Source organism: Engystomops pustulosus, chromosome 5 (genome assembly GCF_040894005.1).
Source record: "Engystomops pustulosus chromosome 5, aEngPut4.maternal, whole genome shotgun sequence".
Lineage (NCBI taxonomy): Eukaryota > Metazoa > Chordata > Amphibia > Anura > Leptodactylidae > Engystomops > Engystomops pustulosus.
Genome location: NC_092415.1, coordinates 128,866,352 through 128,885,402, shown reverse-complemented (window position 1 = coordinate 128,885,402; position 19,051 = coordinate 128,866,352). Strand labels below are relative to the sequence as shown.

Genomic DNA, 19,051 nt, shown 5'->3' with positions numbered 1-19,051 from the left:
GCTGAAAAACTTGCCAAAAATGTACAAAAAAAATTAGCCCACAAACAGCTCCGTCAAACAAATGCAATTTTTTCTATTCTGGTGTTTCTTCAATAAAATTGGACAAATATAAATAAAACTATTCTATGGCTCACTACGGTGATTCCTCATTTATATAAAGATCATATATTTTTATGCTACAGTGAACGCCCCCCCCCCCAAATGCTAAAAATCAGAAATAATTATTGATTTTATTTTCCTCCACACGTAAAGAGTTAATAAAAACGCCTTAAATAAGCTAAAGACCCACTAAAATGACGGTTTTTACAGTGCATCTCGTCTTGCCAAATTGCCAATAAAATAAATAAATAGATTGTATATAGCCTATAAACCCCTTCCTGATGTGAGCTGTAATAGAACAGTGTGGCGGGAAGTCACTCGCCAACACGGTTCATACACAGTGATCGGGCAAGATGGCGGCTGTTCCTGAAGGCTATCCATCCTGCCCCATGGACCAGAGGGGTTTGTGCCCCCCACCCCCTAGTTCATGATCAGACCAGTCAATAGCATCAATTTTACTTATGCTGATCGGTATTACTGACGTGTCTATAGACACGGTGATCGTGCAAGATGGCGGCTGTTCCTGACAGCCACCAATTTTGCCTTGCGGTCCAGAGGGGTTTCGCTGCCCCCCTCTGTTCATGTTCGCCGCTATTGGCTGGTCGATCTAGACCAGCCAATAACAGCAATATTAGTCACAATGTTGGGGTGAATAAGAGCAACACGGACAGCACCAATCATCAGTGGTAGGGGCATGTCTGGTGGCAACATGACATCTCTCAGAGAGCTCCGACTGACAGATCTGTGCACCCACTGCTGGATAAGGGTTACCATTTGTATGTGGATAACTTTTATCCCAGCGTTCCCGTTCCTGACACCGTACAGCACCCTATGGAAAACTAAGATATGGTACAAAAGCGTTGGCCGTGTACATTGTACAGGTAATGCGGTTAGGAAGGACATTACATACTACTATGAGACCTGCGACAACTCCAGAGTGACAATTTTAGTTGATTCCTTGGTATATTCCGCCTCCTTATATGCAACACATTCTCAATTCACGTCCAACCTTTGTTGTGAATTCATTTCGGTAAAAGGAATTATTGTCACAACTGTTAGGTCAAATTAATCCCCATACCCCCGATTATTTCATTGCGGGATGTAGTTTATTGGAGTTTATTGTATATTGTGTATTACTCTACACCACATATTATACCTTGCAAAGTTCTCCAAGGGGTATGAAATCAACAATTAGGGTCACTTTTCGGAATTTCCTCTGTTTTGGTACCACTAGGGCTCTCCAAATGAATCCTGACACGTAAAGGATTTCTGTCAAATTTGCCTTCTAAAAGACAAACATTCCTCTTTCCCCCTACTGTGCACCCATAAAGCATTTTCTATGCACATGTAGGGTACTTTACACTCGGGAGAAATAAGTTTACACATTTTTCGGGGTGATTTAATCTTTTATTCGTTGTGGCTTACAAAAATTAGGGGTAAAAGTGACCTTTATAGGTATATTTTCACCTTTTTCATTTTTAGAGCCTTATTGGATCATTCACCTGTAGGGTCAAATACACATATTACACATTGCTAAATTCTCTAAGGGGTGTGCGTTCAAAAATTACAGTCACTTCTTGGGTTGTTCTCCGTTTTATGCCACTAGGACTCTCCAAATGCATGTAAAAGATTTCTGTCAAATTTGGCTTCTAAAAAGGCAAACTCTTTCCCTCTACTGTGCGCCCATAAAACATTTTATGTACACATGTGGGGTATTTCTACACGCGGGAGAAATAGGTTCACACATTTTTGGGGGTTATTACATTTTTATTATTCCCTGTAGCTATAAAAAATGACGGTTAAAAATGATCTTGATAGGAAAACTTTCATCTTTTTCCTTTTTAGAGCCTAATTAAATCAAACACCTTTACGGGCAAATACACGTATTACATCTTTCTAAATTCTCCAAGGGGTGCACTTTCCTAAATGGTGTCACTTGTTGGGAATCTCCTCTGTTTTGTACCACTAGGGCTCTACAAATGAATGTAAAGGATGTGTGTCAAATTTGGCTTCTAAAACGCAAACGTCCCTCTTTCCCTCCTGAGCCCTACTGTGTACCCATACAACATTTTATTTGCATGTGTGGGGCAATTTTATACTCAGGAGAAATAATAGTACACACTTTTTGGGGGTGTTTCATCTTTAATCCCCTATAGCTTACAAAAATTAGGACTGAATTTTTGGGAAAATTTTTTATCTTTTTCCTTTTAGGGGCCTAATTGATTCAAACACCTGTAGGGCAAAATGCACTTATATACCTTGCTAAATTCTCTAAGGAGTGCACTTTCCAAAATGGTGACACTTGTTTTGGTACCACTAGGGCTCTATTTGCATCCTGACACATGTAAAGGATTTCTGTCAAATTTGGCTTCTAAAAGACAAACATCCCTCTTTCCCTTCTGAGCTTCACTGGTACCCATACATTTTATATGTACAAGTGGTGCAGTTCTGTGCTTAGAAGAAATAGTTTTCCACATTTATAGGGGTTGTTCATCTTTTATCCCTTGTGGCTTACAAAAATTTGGGGTAAATTACTTTTTTGAGATTTTCACCTTTTCCCTTTTTGTGTCCAAATTGAATCAAACACCTGTTGGGGCAAATACACAAATTACACCTTGCTAAATTCTCCAAGGGTTGTACTTTCCAAAATGGTGTCTCTTGTTGTGGCTTTCCTCTGTTTTGGTACCACTCGGGCTCTCCAAATGTATCCAGACACATGAAAACTTTTTCAGCCATATTTGCCCTCCAAAAACAAAACAATGCTCTTTCCCTTTCAAGTGCCCCCCTGTGCCCGTACAGCAGGGTACAGTGACAAAATGGGTATTGGCATGCTCTGGAGGAATTGCACTTAACATTGTAAAATGCATTTTACCTTTTAACCCATTGTGAAGGTGCAAATTTTAGTGTTCATTGAAAATATTGTAAGATGAAATTACATTTCTGTAATTTCCCTTTCATTTATTTTTCGCCCTCATGAAATGCTCATAAAGTTAACACACTTCCCAAAAGGTTGTTTTGGGTGCAGTTTCTAAAATGGTGTCATTTGTGGGGGGTTTCTGTCATGTGGGCCTTATAAAGTCACTTCTAACTAAATTGACCCTCCAAAAGTAGGTTTATGATTTACGTGAAAATAGGGAAAATAAGAAGAAAAAAAAAAAAAAGAATTTCAAATTTCTATGCCCAAGTGAGGTTTACACAATAAAGCTCATTTTAACCCCTTACTTTACATCTTTACTCAGTTTCATTGCTGCTTTAGCTCCTATCACTCAGTGAAGGTGTGTGGACGGGCATTCTCTAAGCAGACACTTCAGGATTCCACTAGTGCTGTGCGTCGACAATGTGGTTGTGTTATCAAGGTACAGGTTTATATACACTAATTTACCTTCTGAACATTATCCTGGTATAGGACACAGAGAAATGAGACAGATCAGAGATGAGATCCATGAGATGCATATTACACACAATGACAGTGTTAGCACTGCTACATCTCTGCTCTCGCACCATCAGATCTGATATGTCTCCCTCCCCCTGGATAAAGAACTTACCTGCCTGTAGCTTTTCTCTTGCTGCTGTTTGCATACAGGAAGTGTGTGTGTGTGTGTGTGTGTGTGTGTGTGTGTGTGTGTGTGTGTGTGTGTGTGTGTGTGTGTGTGTGTGTGTGTGTGTGTGTGTGTGTGTGTGTGCAACGTAAGTTTGCCCTGGACTGCAGCGGGAGGGGCCGCTGCAGGGAGCAGAGAACAGCTTAGCTCCACAGCATCAGGCAAGATGGATGCCAATCCTAAAGTCAGAAGATACAGGGTCAGCATCCAAGGGCAACTGAAATTGTGTAGACCATGACAGAGAGGTTGGACTTAGATCTGTGTAATGCTGTATTTTTAAGAAAAGGGAATTAGGATAACAAAATAACATTCTCCGAGTATATTTAGGAAACTTGTGGGAATACCCCTTTAACAGGATTTGGGGGAGTGGGGGGGAGAGGCAAGTCGGAAAAGGCGTGTACATAGTACAGAGAAACAATTTTACAAAGTGTGGAGTGGTACTGAGACTATGGGCTTATGTGTGGAGGGGCACTGTGACTATTGCAGGGGCACATACTGGCCATGCCACTGTCTCTGGTTCAGCTTTATAGTGCCCTCAAATGGCGGATTGTGATGGTAATGGAAACTGTGTGTTAATTTAACTACCCATTGTATAGTTTAGAATGACTCAGACCAGAAGGAAAACTAAAAAATAAAATAAGTATAATTAACAGCACAAAAAGTTCAGTACATAGATTACCTCTGTCAAATGTTTTGATGTCATCCATGGAAGAGTTGATGGCGCTCAACTTCTCACAACCTTCCTGCAGCACAGAGCCAGTTCGAAAGACAGCAGCATGATTCTGCATAGTCTGTAGTCAAAACAAAACAACTCCAAAGAATTGCATGGAGAGACCAACACAAGTGAAACCACTTTGAGCTGACCAACAAAATTTGCACTTAATTATTATATGGTGTTTTTGAAGGGGTGGTATTTCTCAGGAAAATATACACAAAATGCATAAAGCGTCCAACAAAAAAAACAATCCTTTCATTAGTACTAGTTTGGGCTGAGGAGAGATACTATACACCTCCACACATAAGGTTTCCCTTAATCTGCAAACAGTCAGCTTCTGTCAGAACAGTCTTCCTGCAGTTAATTTATTTTATATGGTATTAATGATTTATTCAGACAAATTATTGATACAGGGAATAATTTCAATTTTTTATGTTCAGATCATAATTTGTAAAAGCTGGAGGCTTTGTTGGCAAAAATGCTAATTCGAGCTTCATAAGTGTAAAGTGTATGCTCTTGTGAATGTATCAAATGAAATTTTATTTATTCAATAATTTTTTTTTTTTTTTTTTTTTTTTTTTTACAGCCCTACCCCCTTCTCCAGGCCACTTGCAGATTTTTTTTTAAAACACTCAGACAACCCCTTTAAGCATTAATGTTTTCAGCACTAGTGTTTAGTACAATACCTTCTGCATGTTGATTCTCAGCTCTGAAGTTCTTGTACTTCCATTGGCAAACCGTAATTTGTCCAAATTTGCAACAGACTCCTCACCTGCATTAGTTTTAATAGCTGGTAACGGCTCTCCTAAAAATATTAATTACCATACATTTTATAACATGGTTTCACATTGGCTGAAAAATATGTCAAGTAAGTCTGTAATGTAGATGCATTTACGCTACTTAAAGGAAATATACGATCAGAACCACTGATGGCCCACCACTTGCAAGCAAGTCTCATGTCCTGCAGCTCGGAAACGTCTTTGTTATATTCTTTAATCCCCTCAATTTTCAAAAAATAGCCTTTAAAAATATGAGCCTTACAGGCTCTGGGGCATCGATGTAGCCCCTCCAGACTACTGTGTTTTAATTTATTCACTCCCCATGCCGCCACCACCGCTGGCAGATAGCCGGTGAAGTCACCTGGCTCTTTGCAAATCTTAATTGTGCAGCCATCAGTGCAATCGTTGGATTTGCAAAAAATAATAATAATGAAGGCACGACATACCGGGCTTGCAGGTCTCTGCAATGCTTAGAGCACAGGCACGTCCAAACACAACCAAATCTAGGAGGGAGTTAGCACCAAGTCGGTTGGCACCATGTACAGATGCAGAAGCTGCTTCACCACATGCATACAGGCCAGGAACTACTTGGTCTTGACCATTTTCATGGATAATCACCTAACAAAAAAAAAAAAAAAACACAAAACACATAATTAACATCCGTTATGAATAAGTGACCAATAAAGAGAAATGCTTACATGCATAGTGTGTGCACCTTTTCAACAGTTTCAATTCCAAGATACAGTTACAATGAATTACACTAAAAAAAAACCCTCAAGAGAAACCTTGGGACCATCTACCCAGCCAGCATAACACAAGTGGTATAACTTCAATGGGTGGGAGTAACACAGTAACAACATGCCTCTGCCAAGAATGCAATGTATATATCCATAAGAATTATTTTCATTCTACTGAATATATTAAACATTTTTACAAACGATAATGTATTTTTAGGACTATAGAATACTTTTTATCAAGAAAAACAAATCTTATTAAAAAGTAACTGCATCTTATAATCTGAAGGTAAGGAGTCCCCAGCATTGCCAGACCCTCCTGACAGCTTTCCTGAAAAATGGGTGAAGCACTCAAAGTGCTTCACACAATCTCAGAGACACCAAAACCTCTGCATTGCTCTCTACCACTCCCGTTGTCCAACTATCACAGACAAGCGCTTGAGGTAACATTGCGTCAGGTCAGTCTTAGTGGAGACAAGAGTAGTTGTGCAGGTGAAGGTAGGTTGCTACACTGGGGGATGAGGAGGTGGGGTGGCTGAAGGGGGAAAAATGCATGCTGGGGAGATATTTTCTAGAGGGGATAAAGTTCTGATAGAGGAAATAATAAGGGGTTGAGGGCTTATACTAGGTGTTTGGAAAAAGGGAAATGTAAAGGGCCACATGGTGGTCAAGTTATTCTAATGGAAATTCATAAATTTAGCTGAGCTGTGTGTGCTCAGATGATGCAAAGCTATTGCAGAGTTGTGTCCCCACCAGGGAATTTCCATTTGGTGTCAAAAGATAGATTTCCTTTTTTTGTTGGCCAGATCTAGGATCTTCTAGTAAGGCTTGTGTTATAGTCCAAAAATTACTGATAATTTCAAATATTAGGCTTACTTGTCCTTTATAGTTAGTTGGTATGCCTCCCATGTTATAATGGACTGTAGGCAGTACAGGTATAGGCTCCTTTGTGACATCAACACCTGCAAAAATCATTGCAGTCTCTGAAATGCCAGGCAGACGTGAAGCTAATTGCTGTGGTGGAAGATGGTGCAGCTGTAGGTAAACATGGTCTTTTTCAGGTCCACAACCTCTGTAAAGTAGGAGAGAGGGCGAGAACGAAAGAGAGAAAATTGAATTCAGATTCTGCATTCCAGGGTAGTGACAATACATCCATGCAATACCATATATACAATTTTTGTGCTGAAAATTCCCCACTCAGTTTATACAGGCGGTCCCCTACTTAATGACACCCGACTTACAGACGACCCCCTAGTTAAAGAAAGACCCCTTTGCCCACTGACCTCTGGTGAAGCTCTCTAGATGTTTTACTATAGTCCCAGGCTGTAATGATCAGCTGTAAAGTGTCTGTAATGAAGATTTATTGAAAATCCTTTGTCTCTTAACAGCAAAAAAATTTTGAAACTCCAATTGTCAATGGGGCAAAAAAAAAAAAAAAATTGCCTCGACTACAATTATAAAATATACAATTTTGACTTACATACAAATTCAACTTAAGAACAAACCTTTGTTTGTTTTTTTTTTTATGTGCTGGGCACACTGGGATACTGTCTGGCTGGCTATATGCTACACATTTTATACTCGGGTCAATAGGTTTTTCCAGTTTTTGGTGGTAAAATTAGGTGCCTCAGCTTGGAAGACTTGAGAATAGTCTGTATTCAGCGTAGTCCCATTAAAGTCATACAATGCCAAGACATAAAAAATATAAATCCCAATACAAAAATTTGTGTTCAAATGATGAGAAAATATAACTGCCTGAAATTATAACACTTAAAAATTAAATTTTATTGTAAATATTAAAATAAGGGCCACTCTTCAGCCACAAGCTGACCTTAGCACTCTGCCGGGTATTGTTTGAAAAATACTCGGCAGAGTGCTAAGGTCTAAAACGGGAGTAATATGTAGCACTATTTTCACTTCATATTAGTACTTTAGTTCATTGGGCGGAAAGGCTTAGAAGCTATCTTTATTGTGATCTCGCTGGTTGTCACAAATGATGAACAAGTTAATACTACAATAGTAGCACTTTAATTCAGTGTGTAGGAGCCTATCTTAGACAGAGAACTCTGGAAGTACTTTATGTTCTGATATACACACTGAAAGCCGGAATTAAATCAGCTTGTGGCTGAAAAGTGGCCCTTATTTTAAAATTTACAATAAAATTTAATTTTCAAGTGTTCTAATTTCAGGCAGTTATATACAATGCCCAGACACCCTGTTCTTAGTTTACATACTGCACTACTGTTAAAGCCTCGTAACATGTTTTGAGTACACTGAGAAAAGTGCATTAATGTTATTGAAAGGCTAGGTTCTTTTTATATGTGCATTCCCTGTAGATGTTTTGTATTTAAAAAGGGGACCAACCTTCCTTCACGGATCTCAATGGTCATAGATCGAGAGACAACATCGCGAGAAGCGAGGTCCTTTGCTACAGGTGCATATCTTTCCATGAATCTTTCACCTTCACCATTAATAAGAATGCCTCCTTCACCACGGCATCCTTCAGTTATCAAACAACCAGCTCCATAAATACCTATAGATAAAAATATATATATATGTATATAAATATGCTTTAAAAATGCAATGACATTTTTGTAGTTTTTTGTGCAAATAATATTTATTTTTCCATTAAAAGGAAATATTATTTATATAGGTCATTTTTTTTTTTTACATTTTTCAATAGTAAACTAGTGATCCCACTTGTGTTATAGGTCACAAAGATGATGATTTTCTGATCTGACGATCTGCTGCTTTGAGTCTTATGTAGATACTCTATATTGTGAAATTAATTATTGTTTTAATAGGGGACAGTGATATGTCAGTATAGTAAAACATTTAGTTCCAGTTGGAGTTAGAGAGGAACCCACAGTGGTCTATTTTACTTATCTGTTGAGAGGACCCAACTCAAGCAATTATGTTTTCATGGCAATAGAAGTTAGTATATCTGTAAAAGTTCTTCCTGCAAGGCTTCCTGAGGAACAAATGTACAGGCGGTCCCCTACTTAAGAACACCCGACTTACAGACGACCCCTAGTTACAAACGGACCATTGGATATTAGTAATTTACTGTACTTTAGCCCTAGGTTACAATAATCAGCTATAACAGTTATTAAAGGTGTCTGTAATGAAGCTTTATTGTTAATCCTGGTTCTTATGACAATACAACATTTTTAAAATCCAATTGTCACAAACCTACAGACCCTATCTTGTACGAAACCCGGGGACTGCCTGTAACATTGCATTTCTGAGGTCTCTTTTCAAAGTTGCCTGCTCCCAGCACACTTGTGTGGTTTGTGGTGGTGTTGTTAATTTGCGCATCATTTTTTTGCAGGTATGGGTCAGTTGTACTTCAATTTGCAGACAACACAAATCAATAAAATCCTGCAAAGATACATTAGTCTGCAACAGACACATGACAGACAGTCAAATAAACATACGTTACTCTTACTATTATCCCTCATAAAGGTACGGTCTTGAGTTTTATAGATAGTTATATGGCTTTTTCAATGGTTTTCAGGATCATAGGAAATGGAGGCGTATGACAGGATCACGTTTTAACTGACTGAAGACATCCAGATTGTTACAAGGACTCTCTGAACAGAGTAAAATATTTCATAGTTTTCGCATTCTCGTGAGTGTCAAACAAGTCTTATTGAGAATTTCCCAATTATGCTTTTAGTTTACCGATTTTTGGACTACACATTCCAGATTTGGACATCAAAAAAAGGAAAAATATATTTGACACTTGTGATTTTTCAAGAGGAGTATGCTAAGGGACACTATCAATAATCTTCATTCAAAAGGAAAATGTCCACATCCTCCGTTTACCAGCTCCCCCCCCCCCCCACATTCCATCATCTATCAAACATTTAGAAAGAATAACCCCTCCCTACACCAACTAGGAGGGTCTGGCAGTGCTGGATCCTCATGACCTTCGGACTAGAAGACTTATGTTGTTGAGGCACCACCCCCTTGGGATAAATGTTGTGTCAGCTTAGAAAATCTTCAATGTTTTCTGATGCTTTGAGATGCATTGCTGTTTGGCTATGAACAATGTACCATCTCTAACAGAAGATCTTTCTTGACATAGGAATTGGGGATGGAGTGCCTTCTAACATCTGATATAAGCCACCATTGTCATATTGTCTAATAGTATTTTTCAGGTTTTGGCATTTCATTTGCCGCTTTCAGTTATCTGAAGTTTGAGAACTTTCCTTTCACTTAAGGTCACAGGTCTTGTCCTTTAGTGGGTTTTCCCACTAAAGAAAATTCTCAAATTTTAATTCCCTAGTGATGTTTACACAATAAAGAGCATTTTAACCCCTTTATTACACATTTTACTCAGAGTTATGGCTGTGTTCTCACAGATATGTTCCTGCCTCCCACTTCCCCTGAAGTTAAAAGTTACAGGGTCATGTCTAGGGTTAACTGAAATTGTATACACCAGGACTGATAGACCCAGATTGGTGAAATGCTGTATTTTTGTTAACAGTGAATTACTTTATGTTATTTTGTTATCACAAAGAGATATACTATGCATAATTTTTCCAGAAGTGCAGGATTTTTGTCTGACAACCCAATTCACTGACACCATGTTTTTTACTAGGGTTTCATGGCTTTTTTTTTTTTTTAAGGAATGCATTTGTCGATTTAGTGATTTGGAACAAAAACCCAGAGAACATTTCTTCAACCAGAATGACCTGGAAGCCACATTAGTGATTGCAAAAACAGTTCTTAAATGCCAAGCTGAACTTTTTTTGAGAAAATGGAAATGCTTTAAAATCGGTAGTGGAAGGAGCTTTACACTTTCCTCTTGGTTGTGCTCTATTGGCCTTGTTCACCCCAAAGCGTCCCAACTTTATGTCCTCAAATTCCTTTCAGGGAAAGGTAGACTTATAGGACAGATCGAAACAAGATACGTAGCGTACTTCAAAAATGTCATATGTTATACTCAGCATTAAAGTGCTTTTCATTGCAACCAAAATGAAGCCAGATAGTTTACACAGCCACCCCAGGGTTTTGCCATGAAGACTTCTTCCAGGGCTCGTCTCTGGTTAGGCCACACCCCCATTTTTCCAGTTTGAAAAACTTGCTCCCAACAATTTGGAATAACTGTATATACTTGAGTACAAGTCAAGTTTTTCAGCACAAAAAATATTCTGAAAAACTTCACCTCGGCTTATACTCGAGTCATGAAAAAACAAACACTGTACTCCTCTTCTGATGTCCCCCGGCAGGTCCTCGTCTAAATATCGATGCTCCGGCATAGGCTTCGGGTCCCTGCGCTGTCCGTCGCAGGGATCGTGACGCCAGCCGCTCAGCACACACAATGATGTCAGTGAGCAGCTGACGTCACGGTCCCTGCGACGAACCGCACAGGGACACTGAGCAGATGCCGGAGCATCGCGGTATAGAAGAGGAACTGCCGGGTGGACATTGGAAGGTGAGTACAGTATTTGCTTTGTTTCCTAAATGAATTGCACTCTGGGCGGGGGCTGGGCAGCCTGTATACTACTGGGGCTGGCTATATACTGAGAGGCTGTGACCAATGCATTTCCCACCCTCGGCTTATACTCGAGTCAATAGGTTTTTCCAGTTTTTTGTGTTAAGGGTTTACCGTATATACTCAAGTATAAGCCGAGACCCTTAATTTTAAGGACGCAGCCATTTTGTAGCTCAAGGCTCAGCCCCTTTTTTGGGATTCTGACATACGTCGCTTAATATGGTTATAACTTTTGAACATTTATCAAAGCAATTCGGAGATTGTTTTTTGCCCACATGTTGTACTTCATTTTAGTGGTAAATGCTGGATGGTAAGTTTATTTACAAAGAAAAATTTTTTTTTAATTTTTTGAAAGATTTGCCATTTTTGAAATTGAAAATCATTGAATTTTTCAGGCAGATAGATTTACCAACTAAATAAATTGCCGAATAACATTTCCCATATGTCTACTTTACATTTTCATCATTTTTTAAATGTCTGCATAATTTATTTTGATGTCACGCGGCTTATAAATCGAATATCGATTCTCCGTATTTTCAGAATTGACCATTTTGGGGATAAATACAATATTGAATGAAATTTTACATATTTAGCATCAAAAACCCCCAATGTATCAACCCATTTTTAAATCTGCACCCCTCAAACTATCAGAAACAGCTTTTACGAAGATTGTTAACCCCTTGAGACCTTCATAGTAATGAAATCAAAATTGAGGTGAAATTTAGAATGGTCAAATTGTGCCGGTTATACGTCCATTTAGCCATAAAATTTACACATTTCCAAAAGATAAAAAGAGAAAACCCATCATACAATTTGTTCTGCATTTTCTCCCGAGACCCCCCACATGTGGCCGTGACTTGATTTATGGGCGCACAGCGAGACGCAGAAGGGTAGGAGCGCCCTGCAGCTGCCAGGATTTTAGTTACCTCATTAGCCCCTTTCGTAGGCTATAAAATTTTAACTTTTTCGCTATTAGGACCATGTGACGGCATTTTTTTTGCAGGATGAGATGCTTTTTCCAGTGTTCCCCCATTGTTGAAAATCTAGGAACTTTTTTTCAGGGCAGGAGTAGAAAAGCATCAATTCTGTACTGGATTTTTATCTTTTTCTGTGTTCACCTTTTAGGCCAATAATCATGTCATCTTTATTCTATGGGTCGATACGATCACAGGGATACCATACTTGAATCTTTTTTTCTCAAGTTTTACTAAATTTGCCAAATAAAACCCTAAAGTGGGAGAAATTATCATTTTTGCATTACCGTCTTCCAAGTGGCATAACATTTTTACTTTTGTAAAGGACATGTGCAGGACATGTTGTACTTTGCAACAGTATCATTCTGGAGTACATATTTTTACCTATTGAATCCCACAAAAATGCAATATAAAGTGATAAAAAAAAAAGCGTTCATGGTGCGGGTTCAATAATTATTTAGTTTTATTCTATGGGTTGTTACGGACGCAGTGATAGTATATATGTGGGGTTTGTGTTATGATTTAGACTTTTTAGCGTTATAGGTCTCTTAATACGTTATCGGGCTTATGGGCATTTTTAGTGATTTATTAGTTTTTCAATAAAAAAATTGTTTTTTTTTTTTACTACTTCCATCATGGGACAGGAACAAGCAATCATCTGCTTGTTCATGATAATACTCTACAATACTGATGTATTGCAGGGTATTAGCAGCGTCAGCATATGCACACCGATAGGCTGACACTGTGCCTGTAAGATGACGTCAGAGACGCCATCTTACTGGCAGTGCTTGCAGGCAGTACTGGGGACCAGATCGGATGCCAGCGCTGCCATAGCAACGATCGGGGGGGGGGGGGCAATCGTAGGGGGAAAGACCCGCCAAAGGCATGTTAATGGGATACACACCCGCGATCTGAGCCCACTCCGACCAGGGGTGTTACACTGGGGTGTCATCTATCAGTCACAGCTGGCACCCTGCGTTTCCCAATGCCACTTCGGCTCAGATCTTCGGCTCAGACAGCGCCATTACGAAGGCCGGGACTTTGTGTTAGTCTTTGGAAAGGCCATCGCCAACCCACTTGTTTACCAGGGGTGCCGGGAACAAATAAAATACCCAACCATCCAGTGATGGTCCGATACTGGGGCGTCCACCGGCTGGTAATATTGGGCTGGAAAAGGCCAAACACAGTGGCCTATTCCACCACAATAATGCCAGACTGTTTGTACAGTCTAGGAAGGGAGAGACCTCAAGTCATTATGTAAAAATAAATAACATGGGGTCCCCCTTATTTTCTACAACCAGCCAGATACATTAGAGAAGCTACGAACTGGCATTACTGTGGTGGAATAGGCCACTGTTTTGGCCCTTTTCCAGCCCAATAATACTAGCCTGTGGTCGACCCAGTACCCGACAATTCAGTATGTAAGTTTGCCTGGTTTACAATCCTTGATACTGGTGGTAGATTTTCTTTAAAAAGTTACCCGTGCAGACGTTCTGGTTTTAATGTTTTCCCACAAAGACAATTTAGGCCCTATTCACGGGAAAGGGCCTAACTTGTTGAACATAGGGTGTCCCGGGCACAAAGATCCCCACAAATCACGAAAACGAGGGATCCAATGGGATCCCACGTACCTCCGTCGGACCCCTCGTTGCTCCGTCAGATTAATGGAGCAGATGGCCGCACATGACCGCTCTCCTCCATTAATCTCGATGGAGCTGACGGAAATCACCAAGCGCAGCGCTTGGAGACTTCCGTCAGCTCCATAGAGATTAATGGATGAGAGCGGTCATGCGCTACTTTTCAAGCTTCTACACAATCCTCATTTTACAATACTGAAAGCAATCTAAACATTCTCCCTACTATGCTAACAAATGTGGGTGTCCGCTTTTGCACAACCTCCAACACAATGCCACAAGAGGGTGGATGGGGGGTTAACACACAGCCCTTCTAAAATCCTGGGTGCCTTTCACCCATGGTTTAAGACACTGCCCTTACAACCCTTTGAAGATGAGGCTGCAGAAGCGCTGGAACAAAACAAGAGGGTGCGGTGGGCCACCCTCTTAAAGATGGTGTTAAAATATTGGGGCTTGACCAGGGTTTTAAATTCGATACTCAATACCAGTCAATGCTACTCATTCTTTGGAGGCATACATTCTGACAAATTAATTTGAAATCTATTTAAATGCATAAATGTTTGAGTCGAGATTAATCGTATTATAGGATTATTAACACCTTTCTCGTTAAAGAAAAAAATTAATATACCTGTTGGATGAAACTGTACAAACTCCAAGTCTTGACAGGGAAGCCCAGCTCGAGTGACCATGGCATTGCCATCTCCTGTGCAGGTGTGTGCTGATGTGCAGCTAAAATAAGTTCGACCATATCCCCTAGATAAAACAAAATAATTTTCATTCAAGGAACACAATGTCAAGTTAAAATTAGTTGATGCAGCAGCATCTACAAGCTTTATGCCTCTAATAGTATAGTCCAAGACTTGTGAATTAAACACACACACTATTGTAATTTCATTTGTAATTTCCCTGGCAGTGCCGACCGGCTTTTAACCCATTAGATCCCACTGTCAATGTTGTGACCGGGGGATCTAGGTACCTGTAGAGGGAATTGGCTCCTACCCTCTCCTCCTGGCACCCTGCGATACAGTCTTCACAGCCGCGCACCTAAGGTCCCTGGGTCTGCCATCAGCATCTGCCTGCCAGGGACTGGACCAAATCCTAGACAAGGCCTATTGGCGCTAAAAGCAAGCTCTGTAGAAAAGCACTAAGGACTCAGGAGTCAGGACTGGCCTATGATTGCCAGTTCCTTGTTTGCCCGTTTGTCTTGTACTTTTTCCGGGATTTTGTGTTTTTGGGGACTTCAGTTATTTTTTGGGCTACTGGCAGTGGATTTAAGCACACCGTTTTGAATATTGGGAACCAGCAAATATCGTGGACCTTTGGAAATTCCATCCAGTTCCTAATTGGAATATTTCGCTCTTATCCAAGAAACAAGAAGGTGAGCAGCCTACAGTGGGAGTTTGATCTTAAAGGACACCTGTCATCAGGTCTCTGTCACTATTTCTGTCACCTCTACTGTTGGAGCAGCTCACAAGGATCCATCCCCAGCATTTATCTAGTAAATTCATACATTAATCATTGTAAAATCATCATCTTTATTATGTAAATGAGGCCGGCCACATGGTCAGAGGCAGTGATGTCACGCCCGTTACCTCTCCCCTTTCCTCCCACTGCTCATGTCTGTGTGTAAGATACAGTAAAGCATTGCTAGTGTCTGTGCTTTTACCTGCTGACATGCTCTCACTCCCAATACACATGTGAGAGACACAGACATCAGCTACACAAGTACCTGACATGTTTTGCTATAACATGGCTGCATCCTGGAGCGGTTGTATCTCTCCTATACACACACAGGCTGCAGGGGGTGTGGCCGCCTGCACCAGGAAGCACATGGAGGAGCCATGACACCATTATACCTCACACCATTATACAGGCTGTCAGTCAAGCACTGGGGGGTGTGGCTGGGCCTCCCACTCATGAATTAGCTGGACAGCTTGATGATTGAGTTATTGATTTCTGAAAGTGGGGAGCAATAAACAAAGTAAAATGGAAAAAGCCCATCAGTGCCAGGAGTTAAAATCCCCCTTATGCCACGATAAAAAGTTCAAATTCTCTGGGATAACTGAACACAAAGAGAAAGCAATCTTGCCTAGACATGCGATCACAGGTGGAGCCTTTGGATTGCGTTTGAAAACACAACCAAAATGCCACATGTAAATGCAGCCTCAGGGGCTCTGCAAGCACATCATGGCACCAGAAAATTTCCTGCCCTGAAAAAGATCAATGGCGCTTCTTCCCTTCCACACCCCACCATGTGCCCTGACAGCAGGTTAAATCCATATATGGGGTGTCCTCTTAGAAAAATTGTTTAATATATTCCTAGATGCATTTTCTCAGCTAATGTGGGTAAATTTTGCAACTACATGAATGTATCAATGATAAATATTAGTAAATTCCAAATCAAACCTTTATTTTGTCTGAAATTGTGTAAAATACATAAAGGGTTAACAAGCTTCTTATGTGGTGTTATTAGAACAGGGTGATAGAAAACCCCTATAGAAATGAAACTGTCCCCAAAATAATTTATTCTAAAATGTTCTTAAAATTTGAGAATACTGTTCAATTTGTGACCTTTCTGTTGTTGTAACAAAACAAAATGACTCTTCTAAAATGATGCCAACACAAAGCTGAGATATGGTGAATGTTAATAACTAATTTGGGTAGCAAGACTATCAGTTTGAAAACAGCAAAATTTCCAACTAACTTGAAGTACAATGTCACAGAAAAACTCAAACACTCAAGTTAAAGCCGGATATAACTGGATAAAGTAACATATGCTGGTTTAGAAAAATAGGCCTTGGTCATCAATGAGCTTGGTCTTTAAGGGGTTAAAGACACTTTGCAATCTCAGTTGATCACTTAGACCAGGAATGCAGTGTAAGTTTTCTGTAGGTTTAGAACCAAAATCATGCTAGGATACTGGGAAAAAAAGTGCTGCTGGCTCATAAAACTGCATCGCAAACAATCACAAAAAGACTGACTGTTTAATAGGGTAAAATAGCAACAGATTCCACTCAACAGGATTCCACTCACTTAAAAGTTGATAAAAATCTACCTGGAAAACTGCGATGTGTCATGGACTCAATTATCTGCTACCGGATCTACTTCCTCTTCATACAGACGTAAACAAACTTTTCGCTCGGGGCAGGCTCAAGTTTGCAGGCTCGAGTCGGGAGCAATAAGTCCAAATAATGATGATCATTGACTCATACAGCGAGTGCAACAAATAATGTTCATTATAAAAAAAAATAACATATTGGGAAATGGTATCTAAAAAAAGACTATGGGAACCCATTTTTTTTTTTTTGGATAGCTTCACTCGCTTCTCTATTACATGAGGAAAAGAGTAATGTGATTGTTTTGGATGCTTGTTTTTAAAGTAGTATGTGCTCTGGTTCAGGTCTGTTGACAGATGAACTGCAGTCTGGCTACCACCATGTGGATTAGAAATCACTTCCTCCACGCAAGTACATGAAAGTTTCAATAAAAAGCAGCAACAACCACTATTTATTATGCTTCATTGAAATGAAGCTAAAAACAAAGAATTTGGGTAAAAACTACAAGCCAGTTCAAAGCTTCTACCAGTTTCCACACAGTGATATTGGAAAGCAGACAACCCTTTCAATACAGTTACAATTAAATATATTACCCAGTGGCTATAACAGTATTCTTAGCCTTGAAGCGGTGTATCGATCCATCTTCCATGCATAATGCAATAACACCTCGGCATTCTCCATTTTCCATTAGAAGGTCCAATGCAAAATATTCCACAAAATAGCTAGTGTCATATCTAAGAGACTAAGAGGAAAGAAAAGAAAAAAAAAAAAGAAAAAAAGGTTAGCCAACATTAGAAACAAAAGAAAATCTACCATCATAATCAAGCATGGATAAACCCTTGACGCTTAAAGAGGACCTGTCACCTATAAAAACTGCTACTAAAGTAAGCTGCTCCTAGTGCTACAACAGACGTAGCAGTGTTACACTGCTAGCGTAATCGGAGACCTTCAATAACTCTAACAAACACTGCCCCGCCCATTCCATAGGTCAGCGGTGATTCCCACACGTCATGTGGCAGTCACCGCCCCCTCATGAATACGCCGGACCGCTTCCAGCGTGTTTGTTAGCATTATTGGAAGTTTCCGATAACACTAGCAGTGTAACACTGCTACGTCTGTTTTAGCACTCGGAGCTGCTTAATTTAGTCCTCTTTAACCACGATGCCAGTTCCTGGATCTATAATTACCTTCTCACATTTATTATCCATGGCCTCCATTCTAAAATCAACTTTTTACACTATACCAATGAGCCAGAAAAGCGCTGGTGGCTTTCCCAGAACCCCTCCTTGTTCTGGCTTGACAAGCTGTTCCTTTGTGCAGGAGCTCGTCGCACTCTCCCCCACAGGTCGCATTCATGTTTGTACAAAAGTCTCATGCTTGTATAGACATTTTTCCTGATTAAAAAAAAAAAATCCAGAGGTGTCTAAAAACGCAAAGACTTTTCCTGCACCCAGGGAACAACAAGGGTGGCAAGACAGCACCTAACATCTCCTCCCACGCAGCCTCTGGTGAGAGAAGAAGAGGTGCAGTGGAGTTACTATGATTATGCCACTAGACTTCTCCATGGCAGGAAGTTGTTGGGTCAACGTGGGCCTCTGGACAGTATCACATGCTCATCTAAAAGGCTGGGGCTGTCCAAGACCAGGTCGTTAACGCCGAAACCCTTTCATTTTTGCGTTTAGATTTTTTTCACTCCCCACCTCCAAAAATCTATAACTTTATATGAAGCGGTGTATGAGGGTTTTTATTTTCTGTGTAACAAATTGCAATTCATAGAGACGGTATTTAATATTCCATGCCATGTACTGGGAAGCAGGAAAAAAAATAGCATTTGACCCTTTTCTTGTTGGCTTGGATTCTACGGTTTTTGCTGTGCACCCCAAATGACATGTCTGCTTTATTCTTTGAGTTGATACGATCACGGGGAGACCAAATTTGTATAGGTTTTATGTTTTCAT

At 40.0% G+C, this 19,051-nt stretch overlaps 1 protein-coding gene across 3 annotated transcripts in view; it reads right to left on the bottom strand.

The window, feature by feature from the left end:
- Positions 1 to 19,051, bottom strand: part of SDHA (succinate dehydrogenase complex flavoprotein subunit A) — a 122,479-nt gene that overhangs the window by 41,889 nt on the left and 61,539 nt on the right. For all 3 annotated transcript variants that reach the window (XM_072153008.1, XM_072153009.1, XM_072153010.1), the window contains 7 exons: positions 17,687 to 17,835; positions 14,666 to 14,790; positions 8,291 to 8,459; positions 6,803 to 6,998; positions 5,639 to 5,810; positions 5,100 to 5,218; positions 4,378 to 4,489 (listed from right to left, as the gene is read on the bottom strand). In XM_072153008.1, coding sequence (XP_072009109.1) covers positions 4,378 to 4,489; positions 5,100 to 5,218; positions 5,639 to 5,810; positions 6,803 to 6,998; positions 8,291 to 8,459; positions 14,666 to 14,790; positions 17,687 to 17,835 — 1,042 coding nt within the window. The remainder of the gene's footprint in view (positions 1 to 4,377; positions 4,490 to 5,099; positions 5,219 to 5,638; positions 5,811 to 6,802; positions 6,999 to 8,290; positions 8,460 to 14,665; positions 14,791 to 17,686; positions 17,836 to 19,051) is intronic.